The sequence below is a fragment of the Passer domesticus genome, chromosome 8, assembly GCF_036417665.1.
Source record: "Passer domesticus isolate bPasDom1 chromosome 8, bPasDom1.hap1, whole genome shotgun sequence".
Classification (NCBI taxonomy): domain Eukaryota; kingdom Metazoa; phylum Chordata; class Aves; order Passeriformes; family Passeridae; genus Passer; species Passer domesticus.
In genome coordinates, this window is record NC_087481.1 from 27,495,292 (window position 1) to 27,512,115 (window position 16,824).

The following is a 16,824-nucleotide window of genomic DNA, read 5'->3' on the forward strand; positions in this document are numbered from 1 at the left end:
TAGTTAAGAGCTGATAAAGAAAAAAAAAAGAATTATGCTAATTCTCACAGATATTTAACTGCTTGTATTACATTGCTTGTGCTCAAGACTGTTCATATCTGTAGTGTCCATAATTTTATCCTGATGGAAGATAGCTGGAGATAACAGGAAAGCAGTCCCAGGAGGGATGTGAGGAGTGAATGGGAGGCTGTGGGAATTAACAGGAGCAACAGGAAATTCACTCCTTGAGAGCAGCAGAGGAAACAGCTCCCCCCAAAAATGAGAAATTAGAGCAATGCAAAAGGCTCCCTTTTGGAAGCACAGAAAATTCTAAGCTGGAATGGCCCTACCTACAGGGATCATTGAGAGCAATTCCAAGCTGGAAAGGACCCACAGGGACCCATCAAGTCCAGCTCCAGGCCCTCAGCACAATCCAGAGCTGGAATATTCTCCAGCCAGTTCCCAATGCCCAAGCAGCAGGTCCTGTCCTAGAGAAACATCTAAAACAGGGCAAAATGTGGTTTCCTTCGGTAAAACTCAGAGTTCCCATTTCTCCATGGAATCCCAGAATCCACTTCAGCAATCCTCCATCCAAAAAAATCTGTCCTAAGGTGCAAGGAAACTGAATTGTTTTAGCTAAGGCACACCCATGCTGCTCCTTTTCCCCAGGACTACAGAGTTATCTGAAGTGTAAAACAGGCTAATTAAGAATGAATTTTAAAAATCCCACCAAATGGGGGCTTCGTCTTCATGCCAGATCTTTTATTTGATAAAAATTGGAAGGTCCATCCTTGGACACAAAGAAAAACACAAAAAACCCCCAAAAAGTACATACCCAAAATTAATAATAATAAACCCCAAACAAACAAAAAATACCCAAAAAAGTTCTCTGTCCCCTCCAATCTCAACAGAAAGATGAGGAAGGGGAGCTGAGGGGAGAGTGGTGCATGGGGACAAATGTGCACTTCACACATCCCAAAAAAACCCCTGGGATATCAGGATTTATTCCGGATGAGGGGCTTTGCACAAATCTGTGTGGAAGAGTAGCAGGGGGAGCTGTAAACTGAGCTCTAAGATCTCAGATTTAAGGAAAGCAAAATGAGGCAGAGGGTGGAACCAGATGGGCTTTAATGTCCCTTCCAAGGCAAACCATCCTGGGATTCTGTGATCTATTATTTAAATGGATGTGATTAAAATCAGGAGTGGGGAGAGAGAGGGAAGGATGGGCAGGGTGACAAAGGGGCTCCATTGAAAGGGGAGATCACTCAGTAAAACTGAACAGGGAAGGGAGGGTGAAAAGAGGGACATTTATTTATCCAGATTTAGGTTCAACTTTAGGACTGGGGAATAATTCCCAAGGTCAGCATGTACAGCACAAGGAAAGAAGCACTGAACTAGATTAAAACTTGGCTTAAGAACAAGGAGCATAGAACATCTTTAGAACACAGAAGAAGTGTGACTGGTGTCACTGGGGCAGGGAAATTAAACCAGCACAAGATGTGTCTGGACCCTGGGCTTAAAAAAAAACTGACAAAACAACGAAGCCCCAAAACATCAATTTTCAGGCCATGAGTAAAGGGTGACTTCAGGACCATCAAGACTCACAATGATGCAGGACAGTGAACAGTAATTACCGTTAATAATTAATTAAATTGTTTTCCAAATATTACAGCTCTTTCTTCTTCCCTTAAAAAACCCACTATATATGAAGTCATTAGGCCAAGTTTTAGATGCTGATAGTTAAATTTTACACAGAAAGGGATTTTTTTTCTTGCAGAAAGGAAACTCCTGTCAATAAAAGCATGACAGGACATTCCAAATTTTTTATTTTAATTATTTCATTGCTCTGAGGGTTCCAACACAAAATTTAGGGTCAGTCTTACTGATCTGAATAAATAATTTAAAGATTTAAAGAAAAAGTTTGGGTGTCCTGGACCATTTTTTTTCCTTCGTCACAAAGACAAACCCTGTCCCTGCACTCAGATTTTTAATTCTACATCAAATCCCATCACTGTATTAAATACAAGAGTAAAAAAAAAAAGCTATCTCAAAGAGAATTAATTGAATTCTGAGTTCACCTAAGGGCTGAACCTTTGAAAAACTAATTTAAAAAACCACTTAGTGTCCTCGGCACCTACAGGAGATGCACAACCACAAGAATGATTTGGAAAATTTCAACACAAGAAGAGGATGGAGCAACTCTAATGAAAATGAACTTCTTCCATTCTTTTTGTAACCTGTTGCCCTGTAACCTGTACAAACCCCAAAAATTTAGAGTGAAGAAAAAACACAAATCCTCCAAAATGCAAGAAAATTAAGACATGGGGAGAGGGGAAATTTGGAGCTACCCAAACAAGGTAACAAAGGTGAATAGGCGATGGAGCCAAGAGATCAGAACAGGCTGGGAAGAGTTGAAGGCTGAAATTCTTGCAAAAAAATCAACCAAGCCTTGCAGCTATGAAGTTTCTGAAGGGGTAAAACCAAAACAAAGCAATTAGATAATTCAAAACTTTTTATGTCTTAAAACCTGTGGAGCGTTTCTCTAATCCAAGAACTTCTAGTCCAGTGAGCCTCAACTGATGGGCATCTCCTCATTGACTGGAATTGTGCGGTCTGAAATTCAGACTAAAACAGCCACAGAATCACCAAGGCTAGGAGAGTCCTTTCAAGGTCAGAGTACAACCCCAGCAGCACCAGCATCACCCCAAAACCGTGTCCCCAAGGGCAGGTCTTGATGTCTCCTGAACATTTCCAGAGAGGGTGACTCCAACACCACCCTGGGCAACTTTTTCCAAAGCATGACAACTCTTTCAGGAAAAAAGGAATTCTTTTTTGATGACTAATTTGAACCACCCCGGTGAACACGGTAAGAACAACTCCAAAATCAAGTTTGAGTCTGCAGCCAAACACAGGAGCCTAGAGAAGAAAAGCAGCTGAGATCTCCCTGGATTTCTCTTTTTGTTATTGAACTTGTCTTCCATGAGCCAGCCCATCCTCCCCTTGAGCCCAGGTCAGCATTCAGCCCCATAGCACAGCCTGTCAAATTTGAGTCATAGCAGGAATCACAGTTTGGGTGGGAAGGGACTTGGAAACCATCCCACTCCATCCCTGCCATGGGCAGGGACACCTTCCACCATCCCAGACTGCTCCAAGCCCCATCCAGCCTGGCCTTGGGCACTTCCAGGGATCCAGAGACAGACACAGCCGCTCCAGGAATTCCATCAGAGCCCCTCCCAACCCTCACAGGAAACAATTCCTTCCCAATATTCCATCTGAATTTCCCCTCTGTCACTGTCCTTTGTTCTGTTCCTCCAGTTTCTGTTGAAAGGTCCCTCTCCAGCTTCCCTGAGATCCTGGAAGGTGCGGTGAGGTCTCCACCCAAGCTTCTTTTCTAGAGAAGAACCCATTTTGTCTGTTTTAACCCTGCCACCTCCTTGTCTCAGCTGGGAACTCCCCACCTTGGCACTGCAGGAGAGGCTGGACTGCTGCTTCCTCCTCACTCCCACTGGCACCAGATTTTACAGGTGTCTGTCCCAGCTTCTTCCTTCCTCACCTGGAGGAGCCTCTGTCCTGCCCTGTCCTTTTTGGGACCCTGTGCTCAGGACATCTGGATCTGTTCAGAGCTGCAGTGCTTTGCTCCCTGTTCTTTTCTCTATTTCCACTAATAATTTCTAATGTTCCATTTCTTTTTTTTTTTTGGATCACCGAGCCAACCTTCACACTCTGTTCCCAGTTCCAACACTAAGATGTCATTCCCAAGTCCGGCAAGATTTTTATATAAAAGTTCAGGGTGATCCTTTCTGACACATTTCACTTTATTTTTAAGCCATGCCTAATTCTATCAGCCATTTTATCACTAACTCACTTGGTCTTGCAAAGTCCTTCAGTAATTCTGCAGTCAATCCCTCAAAGTTTCATCACAAGAAATGTTGGAAGACAGGGGGACATGGAGTAGTGCTGGGATTGACTGGGTTGATGGCTGGAATTGATGATTTCAGAGGTTTTTTCCAACCTAAATTATTCTGTGATTATATCCTTGACTTTACAACCAGAATATTTTACATATATTATATATATATTATGATTCTGCAATACCTCAGGATCAGAATTAGCTATTACTTCAAGAATTAACCATTGAGATAATTATCAAGATTCTCCAGCCTGGAGCTCTCCTCCTCAACCTCCCTGTGTTTCAAATCTGATCGTTTTTTGCCCTTGCCAGTGGCTGGCAAACATTCCTCTCCCAGTCTCCTTGTATTTCCACTTAGAACAGAAAACAGCCCTGTGCAATCACACCAAAAATGGCACATAAATACCCATATTTCCTGCCTTCCAAGGCTGGTCCACAGTTTGATCCTGAGGATATTTCTGAAGCCATGCCTTTTCTCCCTGTAATGCAGGAATTTTTTGACAGGAAAATAACAGACAGGAGGGATCAATGAAGCTCCACTGGGATCAGAGAAACCCAACAACTTCCAGAGTGAGGAGAGCACCACTTCCTGATTCTTTTTTGCTGAGATCCATATCAAGAGAACCATGGACATTGGGAGGAGCTGAACTGTTGCAGTCAGGTAGAAAAATTGTAAAAGAAAGACCTCATAAAATCAGTCCTGCTCTGTTATATGGATGGCTGTCCAGTCATTTCTTCTAAAAAAAGCTAATACTTTGCAAGTTCCCATGTGAAAATAATCCTGGTATGAACAATCTATTCCTGGGTGAAAAACAACCAGCATCTGCATAAACATAAAATCTATCCCATGAGAATCAATGAAGAAAATATGTGGACAATTTAACAGAAGAGAGATTTGATGGACAAGTAAAATACCTTTACTGACCAACAGAGTAATTGTCAAGAAAGCTACTAACCAACTGGAGTCACACACAAGGTCTGTAAAACTGTATAAAAACAAGTTACGTGAATAAAGAATGGCCTTTTTCCATCATGAAGAAAATGGAGTCCGTGTGATTTATTCTGATATTGAACTACACAGGGACTGCTGGGGGCATCTCTCTGATCCAAAGCACTCCCATGAGAAAGGAATCAGAGAACCACAAAATATTCCAAGCTGGAAGGACCCACAAGAATCATGGATCCAACCTCTGGCCCTGCACAGACCCCCCCCCCAACAATCCCACCCTGTGCATCCTTGGAGTGTCCAAGCTCTCCTGGAACTGTGGCAGACTCAAGGCCGTGCCCATTCCCTGGGAAGCCTGGGCAGTGCCCAGCACCCTCTGGGGGAAGAACCTTGCCCTGAAATCCAACCTAAACCTCCCCTGGCACTCAAGCACTGCTCCAACCATTCCCTGAGTCTGTCCCTGCTCACAGGGAGCAAAGATTGGACCTGCCTGTACTGGCCAGTTTGGCTGGAAATCCCACTCAGTTCAAAAATTCCAGCCAGGAGAAATTCCAGAGCAGACACTACAGCAGAAATGGTCTCTTGCACAATGGGATCCCAAACCAATTTCCCTCCAACACTAGAATTGCAAACCCTCTGCTCCACTCCGACCTTCTAGACAACAGGGAAACACAGTCCCACTGTAGAGCTGTTTCTGAGGAATTGTCTGTCGCTGGCTTAACACCAGCCTGGCTGAAAGCCCTCCTGGCCCCACAGGGATAGACCCAAGGGATACAGAAAATTCCATGAAAGAATATTCTTCAAAATCCTCTGTGCTGCCCTGGTATGGTGTTGAAGCACATTTCTCTAATCAACTCTGTGAGGAATGCACCAAAACAACCCAGAAGGCACAAATTAATTCTTTTTCACAGAATTACAGACTGGTTTGGGTTGGAAAGGCCTTAAAGCTCATCCAGTTCCACTAGCCCAGGTGAGACTGTATTCACTATGAGCTCTTACATTCAAGAAAAAGTCTTTTATTAATAAAAGTCAGGCTACAAATGTTATTTGAAGCTGGGAATCTTTTCTTGCCTTTTCCCCCTTATTTTTTTTAATAATTTAATTGAAGTTTTTATAGAGATGCCCAAGTCACATAAATCCTCCCTAATTTCCCAAATACAATCAAATACAACAGACAGTAGTTTATGAATTGACCAGCCAGGCTGGATGAAAACCCACTCTACAAGTATCAATTTAATTAACTAAATCAATTTATCTATCAATTTAACTATCTAAAACCACTGTAAAGCAATGAATTTAATTTTACCAATACACAGGTGCCCACATGAGATCGCCAAAACACTCCTCTATTTTTCCCCCCCAATGTTCTAAAAATAAAAGCATTTTTAGTCACTAATACAATACCATTAGAAAAGGAAAATCAATTTTTGCAGGAGAAATAAAATGCTTTCCTTGATTTTGAATCTGACAAAGATGCATTTTCTTTAAAGGGGAGAAAATGTGACATAGACCAGAGTGGTAAAACCAAAATGGAAAAGATCTGTGAGGGTGGGAAGGTTTTGGCACAGATTCCCAGAGCAGCTGTGGCTGCCCCTGGATCCCTGGCAGTGCCCAAGGCCAGGCTGGACAGGGCTGGGAGCAGCCTGGGACAGTGGAAAGTGTCCCTGCCATGGCAGGGATGGCACTGGGGGAGCTTTAAGGTCCCTTCCAACCCAAACCAGTCTGGGATTCTCTGTCCTTTGTTAGCATCAAAATACTTCCAGGGTTTTTTTTTTTTTTTTTTTTTTTTTTTGCTGTTGCAACTCCCACAGGTTTTACAGCAGCTCTGAATGGATAAATATAATGATTTTTCCTTAATTACTGGATATCAACCCACTGCAAATACTGAGGAGAAACTCCTGCAGCTTCTCATGCTTTGCCTACTCCAAAAGTGAGTCCCAGTGAACTGAATCACCCCCAGCATAAGCAAGTTCATCCAAATTGGCTCTTTCTCAGGTGTGGTGAATTCTCCAAAGGACAAGAATTCCACCCATGAGCATTTCCCTGCCTGTGCCAGCACACCCAGCCTCCCACAGCCCATCCTCTCTGCAAATGGATCATAATGGAAGTGCCAGCTTCGATTCTGTCTGATTGATAAATAACCCCTGCTCAAATAGGAAAGGAGAAAAGTGCATCAATTTGATTAATTCTCCCATTTGCTTCATGCTTAAAAAAATAAATAAAACATGGCTGGCACTTTTTAAAGCTGGTAACAAGAACAATCTCATGTCTACAGAGCAGTGGTCATGTCGCTAATTTTAATTAAGCCCTTTCAATGTTTATTCCACATATTGAGGCAGCCTTGCTGTTGCCACATGGAAATTTCAGTGGGAACTGCCCCAAAAATCCACTTTTTTTTTTTTTTTTTTTGGTAAGGATGTTGTAATAATGCCCATGTTTCTTGGCAGGGAATCGAAGTGCCAAGAGCTTCCATAGGAGGGCAAAATAGGTTTTCTCCTTGCTTATCACCCAATATATTCCAGAGGTAGAGAAAAGCTGAAATCCAGCATTTCTTACTAGGATCTTGAGGGTTTTTTTTTTTATTGTCTGCCTATTTGAGAATTCAACATTTATCAGCGATGCAGGCGATGCCCCCATTTCCTGTCCACCTTCCTTCCTGCATTCAAATATTCCTGTATTGACTTAATCACCTTTTCCATTTTACAGTTTTCCATAATATTTTAACAGAAGAAAAAAAAAAATTGATCTTTTCATATCAGAAGGAATATTTTAAAGATTAAACTGAGCACATGCTGCAAAAATAGCATATTTTCTGTTTGAAGGGAAACATCACAAGTTGCACCCCTCCAGATAAAACAGAATCAGATCCTACAACTACAAGAAATGAGAAATGTTCAACACAAGAAGCTGAAGGTTTGATTTGGTACAAGTCTGAGCCATTATTCCAAAAGTCCCTGAAGGATACAGCATAAAAACTTTTATTGTTTTAGCAAGTGGCACATAATCATTCTTACAGAGTGATCCTTTTCTTTACTGTTCTCTTATTTTCCCTGACTGCACATTTACCACAGCAACAGGAATCTCTTAAATCCTACAAACATGGCCATTAACAACCCAAGTTACTATTTAGGCACAGAAAATACCCTCCTACACCACTTAATTGATTTCTTAATTGACGTATTGTACAGTCCAAGTTAGGGAAGAAAAGGCTACAGGGCTTTAACCTGTAACTCCTTAGGATATTGAGAGTCACAGACTGGTTTGGGCTGGGAGGGACTTAAAGCCCATCCCGTGCCACCCCTGCCATGGACAGGGACACCTTCCACTATCCCAGGTTGCTCCAAGCCCTGTCCAACCTGGCCTTGGGCACTGCCAGGGATGGGCTGTACTTTATGGCTTTTTCCAGCACTAGGAGAGGAATGGGCAGCAGGGAGAGGCCTTTTAATAAATCCCTGCTCTATTCTTTAACTCTGTCCAGCCTCTGTTCTGGGTCAGCCTTCTCAAGGCATCAGTGGGATTCTGTGAGCATTCACCACTCACACAATGCTCTGTATCACTATGATCTGCTAGAATGGGCTGTGAACTGAACACATGAAACAAAACCAAGCTGCATTCTTAGGGCAACAGGGCTCATAAAAAGCAAGGGGACAAGTAATGCTGAGCTTGTTCACACAATGTGATGTGAAATGTTACAACTCTGCCAGGGTTCATTTCCTTCCCACAAATGCTTCACACCCTTCTTTCCCCCATGGAGGTAAGTGATGCCTGACAGGCTAAGAATCACAAAGGGAAGGGAAGAAGGGAAGATGAAGCTAATTTTGTACAAGGGTGTCAGGAAAGAATCCAGGGGAAAAAAGGGAAAAACACCGACCTGAAAAACTCCACTAACAAGCAAACCAACCTGAGCAGGTAAAGGAGGAAAAGGCTAAAAAGGAAAATTGAAGAAGAGATAAGCAGGCCCACCCTACAATTTCTCCAGAGAGAAATAGCCTTTTTGTTTTCGAAAGAACATAAAAACACTGAAAAAAACCCAGCCCAAATTACCTTAATAACCAAGTCAAACTTCTGGTGCAAATCCCTATTTATTGGCTTGAGGAGCGTCAGTTCAGCCGTTGTGAGATTCATATGGAAATACTGGGGATAATCCTCAGGAGTACCTGCAAAAAAGACATGGAGGTTTGAACAGCTCTGAAAAGTTTAGTTCAGCAATGTGTTTATTTCACTCATTAATCATCAAAGGAACAAAGCCTCATTCTGGTATTGGAAGGATAAATTGTCTTACGTGGACATGGATCTTAAGGATACTATGAAGTTGTGTTTAATATTATTATTGCCTTACTCTCTCCAAATCCACAAAGATTTCTCTCAACTGGGCCTCCCTAAATACTTGATAACAGCAGGAATATTAATAGCACATAAATAATATATATAAGTAATAACACAAGTAATAATACGGTAGCAACAGACAGGTTATTTCAGAAATCCTTCTGGGAAAAGTTTCTCCTCAGGGAGGAAGCACCAGATGAAATCTCTATTTATTGTCAGTTGTAAATGGTGTTTTCATGGCTGTGGATTTCCAGGATATTCACCAGAAGCCTCAGAGCCTGAATGAATTTGGGAGCCCATGGAGATGGAGGAAGGGCTGTGCCTGGCAGCTGCAGTCCAAAATGCAGCCATGCCAAAATGTTCCAGCACCACAGCCTGGCACAGGAGGAGGGAAAAATCCCAGCTACACCAATTCTGAGCCGTGGGATTCTCAAAGAAATGGTTCAGAAGGGTCCAGAAAGCCCAAGTGTTCCACACCAAATGAATTCCAGCACTCCCAGCTCAGCAATACTGTGAGAGCATCTCAAGGAGCCAAAATTCTGATTATAAGCCTAAAATCTTGAGGGGTTTAGGTCTGGGAGCAGCCCTGTCAGCAGCTGAGGGCAGAAGGCACTCCTGGCTCAAGGGATAAAGATTCCCCATCCCCCAAAAAAATCCCTGAGCCCCTAAAGCTGCCTTGGGAGCAGCACAAACCTGGCCCTGCCAACCCCTGCATCCAGACAGGAATGAGGCATAGATTGAACACAAGGGAAAACCACTTCCTGATCAATGCTGCTGGTTTCTGTTCCCCTTACAAGTGCAATGGTTAGAAAGTACTTTCAGAAAGCCAGGAGATAAATTACTGTAATAATTTAATTTGCAATCCTCCAATGACAACCATCTGCTAGAGAAATAAATTATACATATATGTAATATATAATCCATATTATCAATATATAGTATATATAATTATAACATTATAACATATTATATTATCTATATTATATATACATATATATTGTATACATTTTTTTTTTCAGTGACTCTCAATCTACACCAATATCATTGACCCAAAAAGCAGCAAAAGAATCACCATGGATTATTTTTTCTCTTATTCCACCAGCACAAATGCAAAGCTTCAAGCTCCAAGTCCTGTATCCCCTTGCCCTGCCTTTTAATTTTAAGTTCTAATGAATTAATCTAATTTTTGAACAGCTCAAGGCACCCAGCAGGAGCTCCAAACTTTTGGCAGGTAACAGATTGCTCATTTTAGAGGCTGCACATCACCAGGGCTGTTGCTGAAGCTAAAAAATGTCACAAAATTAGGGACAAAATGCAAAAACTCTGAGAAAAGGAGAAAACAAGAAGTGCCCTAGAGGAGAATAAAAACATAGGGGAGGAGGGTAAGAGTCACAAAAAGGTCTAGAGAAGGGAAGATGAGGCTAATATTGTGTAAGGATGTCAGGAGAGAATCCAAGGGGGAAAAAAGGGGAGAAAAACCCCAGTCCAATAAACTCCACTAATAACCAAACCAACCTCAGCAGGTAAATGAGGAAAAGGCAGCAAGGTGGATGATAGAAAAGCAAAAATTAAGGGATAACACAGGTGGATGCCCAAAATCCTGACTGAGGATTCCTGCTGAGCTCCTGCCCACCTCAGGAAGAGATTCCTGGATTTCTGGGAGACAGCTTTTCCAGGAACAGGGATATCTGCTTCTGCATATACAAAATAATTTCCATTCTGACAGCACGGAGCAGCCCTCATTCACTTCTGCCTGTGGAAGAGCTCCGAGTCTCCTGGTTCCAGAAATTCCATGTGTTTGGAGAGGCTGAGGGATGAAAATGTCAGGGGGCAGCAAGGGCAGAAGGAAAGGACTCCTCAATTTGCTTTACCCAGAGGAGAGGCTTTGTGTGGCATGAAATGGGCAGGACTGGAGAGGATCCACTTCTTCTCAAAAGTTACTGTGCACTTTTGACTCTTCCTTTAAAAGATCAACCAAAAGTGTCCAAAAGTGGCAGCAGAAATCACAGAGCAGTCCCAAGGGAAAAAAAAAGCTGATGATTGAAAGGAAATTTCAGCTTTTCTCAAGGATTGGTCCCAGAGAAAATAAAGGCTTCAAATTACACTTAAAAAGAATATTTTACTAATAATTTACTATTAAACATAATGCATTTTACTATTAAAATTAATAAAATTTTCTAGTCAAAATAATAAATTTACTGGTAGAATCAATAACACTGCTAATAAAAAATAAAGGGAAAGGCTTTGCTTCATACCTGGATAACTCCAGGGAATGTGGGTGTATTGCAAAGACGAAAAGAAATTAACATTTCCAAAAACCAAGGATTAGAAAATTACATAAAATTTAAAATAATTCTAAAAAGTAACTTTTTTCATCATTCCACACGCACAGTTCCAACCTCCCAGTATTTAAAAAAAAAGGACATTCCCAAAGATATCAAGGAGAAGGAGGTTTAGATCTAAAGAAAAGGGGGGAGAAAATCCACATAATAAGAAATATCTGCAAGGGCCATTTTCTGTGAAACTGCTTAATATTTTCTGAGGCTAAAACAGAAATAGCAAATCCTGGAAGAGATGAAGGCAGATTTAAAATCCAAAAAGAAGTCCCTTGGAAGAGCACAGGGGAGGGAAAATAAGGAAAATAAAAAGAGAAAACCAAACTAGGAAAAAGAAAAAAATGTGAAGGGAGGAGAAAAAAAGGATGAAAAAAAGAAGGTACAGAGAAGCAAACAAGAAAAAAAAAAAGTGAAAATGAATTTTAAAATAGAGAGAACAGGAAGTAGAAAAAAGAAGGATAAAGAAATATGGAAAAAGAAGGAAAAATTCAGAAAGAAAAAAGGATGAAAAAAGAAGGAAAAGAACAAAGATGAAAAAATGAAAAATATAGGAAATGGAAAGAAGGAAAAAGAAAAAGGAAGGAGAGGAAAATGAAAATATAAGGGGAAAAGAATGAAGAAAAGGAAAATAGGAAGGAGAAAAAGAAAAAAGAAGGCAAAAAATATAGAACACAGAAAAGGAAAAGTAAAAAGGATAATATTAGGCACAGAATTTAAAAAGAAGGTAAATAGAAACTAGGAAAAAAGAAAGAAGGAAAAGAAAAGATTGATAAAAAATAAAAAAGATCAAAAAGGTTAAGGAGTAAGGGGAAAGAAGGGAAAAGGAAGAAAGGAAAACAAGTGGAAAGAGGAGGATAAGAAAAGTGACAGAAAAAAGGAAGAATGAAGGAAGACAGATGGAAAAAAAGAGAAAAAAGAAAGCAAAAAAATAAAAAAGGAATAGCAGAGGAAAGGAGAAAAAAGTAAGAAAAAAAGGACAAAAGAAGAAAAAGGAAAGAAAGGAAAAGAAAAGAGAGGGAAAGAAAAGGAAGAAAAAAGAAGTCCCCAAACCAACCCAAACTGCTTCACCACACCTTTTGAATTATTTCTTGGAGGTCAAAACAGCCACTCCAGTATTTCCAACATTGCAGGTTAGTGACACAATCTTGAATAATTTAACTCCTGAAGAACTTTGTAAATATGCAAAAAACCTTATGAAATTGGCCTAAACATGGCCCTGGGGTGGAGGTGTCCCTGCAGAAGTTAGGAGTAAATTCAATTTATGACATTAATAAATAAGTCCATTTGCAGAGCTAAACCTCCACAATGAGCTTCTCAAAATGCTCACTTGCACCTCTCCTTGGCTGGGAAAACCATGGAGTTCAACACAGGAAAGACAAAAATATGAGATTCCACAAAATTCCCCCTTTCCAAATCCCACAGAAAGGTCCCTGAGTGGATTTGGGACCAGCCAGGCAGGTGCAACCCTGCAACTGCTGACCATGGTCACATCCTACAAGCCCAGAAACAAATGCCAAACGCAGGAAGCAAAGGGAAAAAGAACAGAGAGCAGCATAACCAACGAAAACTTTAAATAACAAAGGAAAATTTCCTGACAGCAAAATTGGATGTGCTAAGATCCTTGCAGCTGCCCTGTGCCACATAATTTTTGGGATGAAATCTGCTCTAATTGCCTTTTTAGCCTCTTTTCTTTGTGTCTGTCAATGGAAAGCACATCCCAGCAGAGCTCTCCTTTCCCTTGCTGTGTTGTTGCATTAAACCAGACAACAACTCTGGATTTAATCTGAATAAACACTAATAAAGAACCACATGAAATCAACTTCCACGTGGCAATTAAACACCAACAGGTAGAACAACAATTCCAAACATCCCACTGACCACAAGAGGAATTTTTAACCAGGGTTCAACTCTCCCAGGCAATCTTTTCCTGACTGGTCATAAAGAGATAGGGAGGGATAGGAAAAGTAGCAGACACCAACCAACTAAGATGGAGTAGAGGATGCCAGGTCGATCAGAAGGAGGCTGGATGTTTCGGTCCTGGTCTATGGCTTGGATGGGTGGAGTGACACTGATGGGATTCACACGGGCCTGAAATGAGAAAGCACATTGGGAACAGAGCAATTAGAAAGCCAGCAGGGAGATTGGGAGGTTCAGCACAACAACAGCTCGCTGAGAAGGGTGTTAGAGGAGAAAGAACCTTCAGAATGAGAAGAATATTTACAGCTCATAGTTCCTTTAAACCCAAATTAACCAAGTGACATCAACATTGCTATGGCAATCACCTTCCTGTGAGAGATACAGCTTTAAGACAGATCCCAGAGGAAAGGAATCACAAAATCCCAGAATAGCTTTTATGCAAGGGACTTCAAAGCCCATCCAGTGTCACTCCCTGCCATGGGCAGGGACACCTTCCACTGTCCCAGGCTGCTCCAAGCCCCAAGGTCCAAGCTGGCCTTGGGCACTTCCAGGGATCCAGGGGCAGCCACAGCTCTGCCAGGGCCTGCCCACCCTGCCAGGGAACAATTCCCTCCTTATACATCACCTAAATTTCCCCTCTATCAAGCTAAACCCCTTGCCCATTGTCCTGTCACTCCAGTTCCTGCTGAGATGTCCCCCTCTGTAGCCCCTTCAGACCCTGGAAGGAGCTGTGAAGTCTCCACACAATCTTCTCTTCCCCAGCCACAACTCTCCCAGCCTGGCTCCATAGGGAAAGTGCTCCAGCCCTCTCATCAGCTTAGAAGCTGATAGTAAACACTTGATAAAGGAAGCTCACAAATACTCGACTGCATTTCTATAAATAGTCCCTCAAATCAGGGATTTCAGTCATCACAGAGTGAAACACAGCAAATGCCTGAAAATAGGAAAACAGCAAGCTGAACTGGAGCATCATCAGGAGCTGGAATGGCTGTGATGCACAAACACACACTGCAAAAGACACTTAAAGGTACAGACATACCACAGTTGGGACAGCCAGGACACACAGAATGTCACCAGACAACATCAGAAAGCTTCACCCCACACACAGTAACACCTCACCAGGTCAGAAGGCTTCAGGGATCTGCTCACACACAGAAACACCACAACACTTCAGAAGGCTGCAAGCATCTGCCCTTTTCTTCAGCCCAGCCTTTTATCCCCTCACGCTGATGCAGTGCACCTGTGTGCCCTCTGCTCTGTGTGATTGGTCAGTGCCCTGGGCACCCCACGGCTCATTAATGGCAATATCAGTCACCTGTCCTGCACAGCTGCAGCCCACTGGGGATGAGGCTCAGCCCCAGCCCCACTCCCAATCACCACAAACTGTGCCCACACGGACAATGCAGGGATAGCTACGTTGGAAAAGTGTGGATGGGTGAGGGAACAATTTACTCATCTGAATTCACAATTCAAGTTAATTGGAAGTGAATTCAGATGTTTAACATGGAGATGGAATTGTAGAATCATGGAGTGGTTTGGGTTGGAAGGGACTTTAAAAATCCAAACTCCCACTCCCTGCCATGGGCAGGGACACCTTCCACTGTCCCAGGTTTCTCCAAGCCCTGTCCAACCTGGCCTTGGATACTGCCAGGGATCCAGGGGCAGCCACAGCTTCTCTGGGAATCTCACAGGGACCCCCATCCTCCCAATATCCCGTCTAAGCCTGCCCTCTGGCAGTGGGAAGCCATTCCCCCATGTCCTCCCCCTCCACCCCTTGTAAAGGGTCTCTCTCCATCTTTCTTGTAGCTCCTTCAGGTCCTGGATGGTCACAGCGAGGTCACCCCAAAACTGGTGCCAGCTTTCATCTCTGCCAATCCAGCCTCCAGTGGCAACTCCAGAGCTGCCATTCCCAACTCCCACAGTTTCAGTGACCTTGGCTGCTCAACCAACCACAAATGTACCGCACATGGATGTGTGCACACCAGGCTTTCCCCTCCCCTTGCAATGTTTTTCTGCATGACAAAAACCCTTAATGAGCTCTGTGAAAAGCCAGACACCCTTTTTTTTCCCCCCACATACAACTCATCCTGGCAGCCTTTCCTTTGGAAAGCTCTGTGTTCTGCAAGAGGGGACTTGAAATTTAGCATGGGAATAGGAATGAGACGAGTCCACGCTTGGCCAAGTTTTGGCAGAGCTGTCAGAAGCCATCCTGCTGAGAGCTGGAAGGGAGCTGTGAGAGCTTTGGCAATGCTGAGAGGAAACTCAGAGGGAAAAGGGATGAGCCAGGAGGAGGAGAAGGAGCCAGGGGTGGAGGAAAGGCAGTTTATTGACTCCTGGTGCAGGCAGCCCCATGGTCACCTGCCACCACACCCCAAGGTGTGTCCCTCCAGGCATTTCCAACAGGTTTCTCAAATCCAGAGGCTCTTCCAGCCTTTTCCACACCAAAGGAATTTAAGGTACAGACATGTCAGGGATAGGCACAATAAAAAATGAGGATGGATGCTCTTGGCCTCCCAAACTGAGACCTCACTCCACTCCTGCTCATGGCTGTTGTGCCTGTCCCTGTCCCACTGGCCAGGTCCTTTGTCATCACCTAATTCCATTTGGGACTTTTTGAAAAATTAAACTCTTAAAAGCGTAATGAGGGAGACGAGCTCAAAATAGGCAGAAAGAAAGAGAGAAGAAGATATATTTGACATCTGCTTGAATTTTTAAAAGGCTTTAGCATGACATAGAAGTTGCATGGGAAGAAAGAAGATTTTGCAGAAAACTGACCAAGACTAAAATGCTATTTTTAAATTCAATTGGAGCCCTCTCAGAAAACCCCATATTTGAGTTAGAAACACACCCACAACAAAACCAATCTCATTTGTTAGTCTGGATTTAAACTCACTATTAATGCCCAGAGCAGCTGGGGCTGCCCCTGGATCCCTGGAAGTGCCCAGGTTGGACAGAGCTTGGAGTAGCCTGGGACAGTGGAAGGTGTCCCTGTCCATGGCACAGAGGGTGGGAATTGAGGGGCTTTAAGGTCCCTTCCAATCCAAACCCATCTAAATCTCCCCCCTGTCAGTCTGAACCCATCCCCCTTGTCCTGTCACTCCAGTTCATGTTGCAGGATCCCTCCCCAGCTTCCCTGAATCCCTTCAGACACTGGATGGGACTGTGAGGTCTCTCCACAACTTTCTCTTCTCCAGGCTGAACAGCCCCAACTTAAAAAATTTAGAACTGTTTTGAATTAAATTGGCTGATGTGCCTTGAAGCAAAACTCAAGGTGCTTTCATATTGCTTTAATAAGCCACAGACAATGCAGCATCTTTTTCATCCAAATTTAGAAATTAGAACTACAAAAACATAGAAACAATAAAGCAGGCATTACATTAAAAAATGGGTAATAGCACATTAAGAAATTA

General features: G+C 42.7%; 1 protein-coding gene across 1 annotated transcript in view; it reads right to left on the reverse strand.

Annotated features, from left to right (window-relative positions):
- The window catches only part of PCDH15 (protocadherin related 15), a 651,760-nt gene that overhangs the window by 152,786 nt on the left and 482,150 nt on the right, over nt 1-16,824 (reverse strand). Inside the window, exons 18-19 of the mRNA XM_064429942.1 lie at nt 13,477-13,585; nt 8,880-8,992 (exon numbers count right to left, since the gene is read on the reverse strand). Of these exons, the coding sequence (XP_064286012.1) occupies nt 8,880-8,992; nt 13,477-13,585 (222 nt within the window). The remainder of the gene's footprint in view (nt 1-8,879; nt 8,993-13,476; nt 13,586-16,824) is intronic.